The sequence below is a fragment of the Ruditapes philippinarum genome, unplaced genomic scaffold (assembly GCF_026571515.1).
Source record: "Ruditapes philippinarum isolate M1 unplaced genomic scaffold, ASM2657151v2 ctg16251_1_1_1_1, whole genome shotgun sequence".
NCBI lineage: Eukaryota > Metazoa > Mollusca > Bivalvia > Venerida > Veneridae > Ruditapes > Ruditapes philippinarum.
In genome coordinates this window covers 1-5,215 of record NW_026866982.1, presented here as the reverse complement: position 1 = coordinate 5,215, position 5,215 = coordinate 1, and the positions used below count along the sequence as shown (strand labels likewise).

At 36.2% G+C, this 5,215-nt stretch overlaps 1 protein-coding gene across 1 annotated transcript; it reads right to left on the bottom strand.

Moving 5' to 3' along the window:
• Positions 1 to 215: 215 nt before the first annotated feature.
• LOC132734409 (uncharacterized) lies at positions 216 to 2,510 on the bottom strand. Its single transcript, XM_060721143.1, has one exon. The coding sequence runs from the start codon at positions 2,438 to 2,440 to the stop codon at positions 713 to 715; it is 1,728 nt and encodes a 575-aa protein (XP_060577126.1). The 5' UTR covers positions 2,441 to 2,510; the 3' UTR covers positions 216 to 712.
• Between the last annotated feature and the right edge of the window lie 2,705 nt (positions 2,511 to 5,215).

Genomic DNA, 5,215 nt, shown 5'->3' with positions numbered 1-5,215 from the left:
ATATGACCTATACTGGTTGGTGCGACATAAAACTCATCCAAAATAACATGTAGTTCTTGCCTTGGCATATACAAATAATGTTGCCATGGCGTAATGATAGATAACACAACAACTCGAATAGGTACAAATATGACGTATGAAAAAGTATGGGCTGTGATGATTGATTCAAACTTAACGTGATTCAAAAATATTTGAGTATAAGTTTATAAGTAATTTCAAAAAAGCAATTTCATATAGAAAGAAGCAGGTGAAACTAACAGAAATGATATTGATCAATTGACTTTACAGATGAACACACAATTACACAATTATTCGAACACTTGTAGCTGAATAAGTGAATAAGATAATATTGACACAGATCATGCGTTAATTGTCATATTTGCAGTGCTACATAGAAGTTTGATTATTGTCAAATGAATGGTTTGTTTTCAGTGTTAAGTACGATGTATCAAAATGAAATAAATAATAGAAATAATCATCATTGAACTGTTTCACTCATTAGATGTAAGATTCATACAATTGTTCTTGATTGTATAACTTATCAACAAATTGGTTTTGAATGTTAGTGTAGTTATAAAAGTCACATTTTAATATGGGACTCATATCCAATGACTATATATGTATGCACAGTCTTGGTCATCCTGAAACGATCATCATTTTCACCTTATATTGTGAATCATGTATGTACTATAAGATACTGATTATTGCGTTATTAAAATGACATCTTAAATTTCTGCATTTTCGGGTTTCCTGAACAGGAATTTGTAACAACAAGAAATGCTTTATCAAGTGAAACACAAACTCTATACGGATATTTCATATCTATCTTGTGTGATGACAAGATCTGACCTGTTTGTGATATCTGTACAATGGAGTCTGTTCCATAACTACAAACCAGGATAGTATCAGAGGGACCAACTGCTACACCACATGGTGTCTGTATATGATCATCTTTCACAACTACTCTCGTGTTTGTCTTGATATCATATATATAGATAGTATGCTTGTAGATATCTGTAAGCACGAGTTTATTAATGTTCTGTATGTAAGTACAAACGCTCGTGTCTGCCTGATATGCCTTGTTCGGAAAGTTTATACTTAAAGCATCTGGCTCTCCTGCCAATGATATTATTTCAACGGGTATTTGGTAATCAAAAGTCCCTACAACAAATTGGCTATTATCCTTTAAACATATAGAATCATATTTCGTTGTTACACGATATTTTCTTCTTGAACTTATCTCATTAGCTTTACCAACACGTAGAAGGTCTATCATATATTTGTCGCCACTTGTTATCGCTACTTCATCCTCAGATACAGAAACAACGGCTAGTGGCCCATAAGATAATTGATATGATCCTAATACCTCAAGTTTCTCATCGTAAACTATCAATTTCATATTGTTATTATCCACAGCAACTAGTCTACCATCGGGTAGAAAGTCTAATCCTGTAATAAATGGTTCCTCGATGTCATCGTCCGTCTTCTTTAAATCAAAAGAAGAAACTTGAGTTAATATCTTCACCTTATTTACACCATTCACATTTTCCAGTTCATGATATTTTAATGTGAGCTGCCCAGGAACAAAGTCACTTATAGATTCCGGTGGCAGATTTAATTGTTCGTCAAAATCAAATGAAATGGTCATCGTCTGGAAGTTCTGACATTCCTCATTGACATCTCTGCATATAACATTTGCATCTTTTTCTATCTTCTGTTCTGCTATAAATTTCTGCGTTGGAGTTCCACTTTTGTAAATGCTATGAATCGCTTCTAGATACGCTGTAACATTAGCAAAGTGCCTTTCGTTTTGTGATTGCTTCTTTTCAAGGTCACCTAATTTTTCTTTCTGGAGGGTTTTAGCTCTCTTAACAATGGAAACTTCCAATTCTTCAAACATTTTCACTACTTCATCTCGCATTTCCCTAATTATCGCTTGTATTTCTTCAACGTCTTGAACAAGTTGATCCTTTGAAGAGATAATATCTCTTGCAATATTTTCAGCATTTTCTTTAGCTTCCTGCAATATCTCTTCTAAACTAGAACTTGGTGACGTCATTTTCCCGGCAAGTTTCTCAACCTCAACAACACTGTGACATTTACTATGATCAACAATGGCGCAAGTACTGCAACAAAGCTTTTTCTCAGCTTCACAGAATAAATCTATAACCTTTTGATGTTGATCACATCTGATTAAATGAGCTACATTTGCGTTTAGCAATTTATGACTTTTAAAGACTGCAAGCACGTTATGCACATCTGAACAATCATAACACTGGAATTCGTTGCATGTTGAACAAAACTTGTCAGCCACGTTTTTCTTATCCTTACTTAAACATGGTTGACACATAATTTCTTTGACACGCATTTGACACAAAGTTTCTTCGACACGCCCAGGAACTTCATCATCCTCTCGTATATTACTTCCACAATCCGCCATTTAGATTAACAATGATTCTCTATTTCCTAATTAAGTAAGTTTATATTCTCAACTCACAATTTAGCGAAACTGTTACTGTGTCCGATTGTATATTTCGATGCAAAAAATTAGGTTTTAAAACTGATTCATATCAGCATTTCATCTAGTATCTATCCATGTGTTATCTACCGTATGTTTACAGTACATTGCTACAATAGATATTCTGAAATGTATGGTGGCTGATTTGTGTCATATCGTATGAGCATGTTTTCAGGGCAAAATGCGAAAACACGAAAATACTTTTTTCGCGTAGCGGGGCGAAAATTACAATTTTGGCCTATTTTCGCCTTTGTTACCTTTTGCCTCGCCACATGAAAACACGCCACATTCTATATATCATGTCTTTACCAACAGTTTACCAACTTTACCAACACGGAAACCCGCCACGCGAAAACGCGACAAATCATAACTTTATCGCGATTTTGCGTGGCGACCATTAGCCCCGTCACGCGAAAACGCGCCACATTCTATGTGTCGGGTATATTCTTTTAATTTGTGTTTTATTTTTTTGCCGCCCCAGCGAAAACAAAAACATTTGAAAAATAATATGTGTCGTATTTTCATATGGCGCCCGCCCAGAAAGATGCGACATTGCATTTTACTGTTTACTGTTACTCGATATAGTGACGTATGCTGAAAATCAGACTCGCAAAGAAAACTTTAATACGAGGGTTGTCCAAACAAGAGGGCCATGATGGCCCTGAAGTCGCTCACCTGTATATAGGCCCCCGGAGCGGGGCCAGTTTAAATCCCAGGGCTTTTATTTGAACAAACTTGGTAGACACCCATAAGAAGATGTTTCATGCTAAACATCTAAGGTCTAGCTGGTCAAGTTTTTTCTTTACACATATAGTTAAAAACAATGACACACCTGGGGCAGGGCCAGTTTTGACCCAAGGGCTTTTATTTGAACAATCTTTGTAGACACTTACTAGAAAATGTTTCATGCTAAATATCTAAACTCTAGCTATTCGGGTTTTTTCAAAGAAGATTTTTAAGTTTTTGCTATACACATATATGGAAAATCAATGTCCCCGGGGCGGGGCCAATTTTGACCCCAGGGCTTTCATTTGAACAAACTTTGTAGACACTCACTAGAAGATGCTTCATTCTTAATATCTAAACTCTAGCTATTTGGTTTTTTTTCAAAGAAGATTTTTAAAGTTTTTACTATATGCATATAGGGAATTCAATGACCCCCTGGGGCGGGGCCAATTTTGACCCCAGGGCTTTTATTTGAACAAACTTGGTAGACACCCATTAGAGGATGTTTCATGCTAAATGTCTTAGCTCTAGCTCTTTGGGTTCTTTAAAAGAAGATTTTTTAAGTTTTTACTATATGCATATAGGCAAAATCAATGACCCCCTGTGATGGGCCAATTTTGACCCCAGGGCTTTTATTTGAACAAACTTGGTAGACACCCATTAGAGGATGTTTCATGCTAAATATCTTAGCTCTAGCTCTTTCGGTTCTTTAAAAGAAGATTTTTTAAGTTTTTACTATATGCATAATTATAGGGAAAATCAAAAACCCCCTGGGGCGGGGCCAATTTTGACCCCAGGGCTTTTATTTGAACAAACTTGGTAGAAACCCATTAGAGGATGTTTCATGCTAAATATCTTAGCTCTAGCTCTTTGGGTTCTTTAAAAAAGATTTTATAAGTTTTTACTATATGCATATAGGGAAAATCAATGACCCACTGGGGTGGGGCCAATTTTGACCCCAGGGCTTTTATTTGAACAAACTTGGTAGACACCCATTAGAAGATGTTACATGCTAAATATCTTAGCTCTAGCTCTTTGGGTTCTTTAAAAGAAGATTTTTTAAGTTTATACTATATGCATATAGGGAAAATCAATGACCCCATAGGCCGGGCCAATTTTGACCCCAGGGCTTTTATTTGAACAATATTGGTAGACACTCACTAGAAAAAGTTTCATGCCAAATATCTAAGCTCTAGCTCTTTGGATTTTTTAGAAGAAGATATTTAAAGTTTTTTCTTTTGGTTGCCATGGCAACCAGAGTTCTGCATGGAATTAAATTCTTTGAACAATTTTCAAAGGTGACCACCAAAGGAACATTCCTGTGAAGTTTGGATGAAATTGGCTTGGTGGTTTATGAGAAGATGTCATTTAAACTAAAAGTTTACGGACGACGGACGACGGACGGACGACGGACGCCGGACGAAAAGCGATCACAAAAGCTCACCCTGTCACTTTGTGACAGGTGAGCTAAAAATTCGTGCACTGCAGTTATTGTCGTGAGAGTTATTGATAAAAAAAAAACATGAATTATATATCACTTGAAGCTTGTAGGGGAAATCTGTCTCATATAAGAAAACAAAAGATAAAGCCGTGTAACTGGCATGTTATGAAAATGAATTGTCATACAGTTACCTTAGTAACGTAATACCGGCGCACGACAAAAAATTGGGTTAGTTCATTACTGTGATTGTATTAATTTTTTGTTGCTTGTAAAGTGGCATTTGCTTTTTATGTCATAATTTGTTTTACTGTCAATAGAGGAATGATTGATGCAAAGTATTTTGTAGTTTTTATTGTTCTTATGCAACGTACATGTAACATATTCCACCAGTGCACGAATATATTGGACAACCCTTGTCACATGCGCCGGCCTTACGGACGGACGTCTGCCTGACCGGTTGTAATCGTCTACCGACTCTCGCCCCTCTACAAAGCGTTTATGCCATTTAAAAACCAGCCTTTCGTGACACT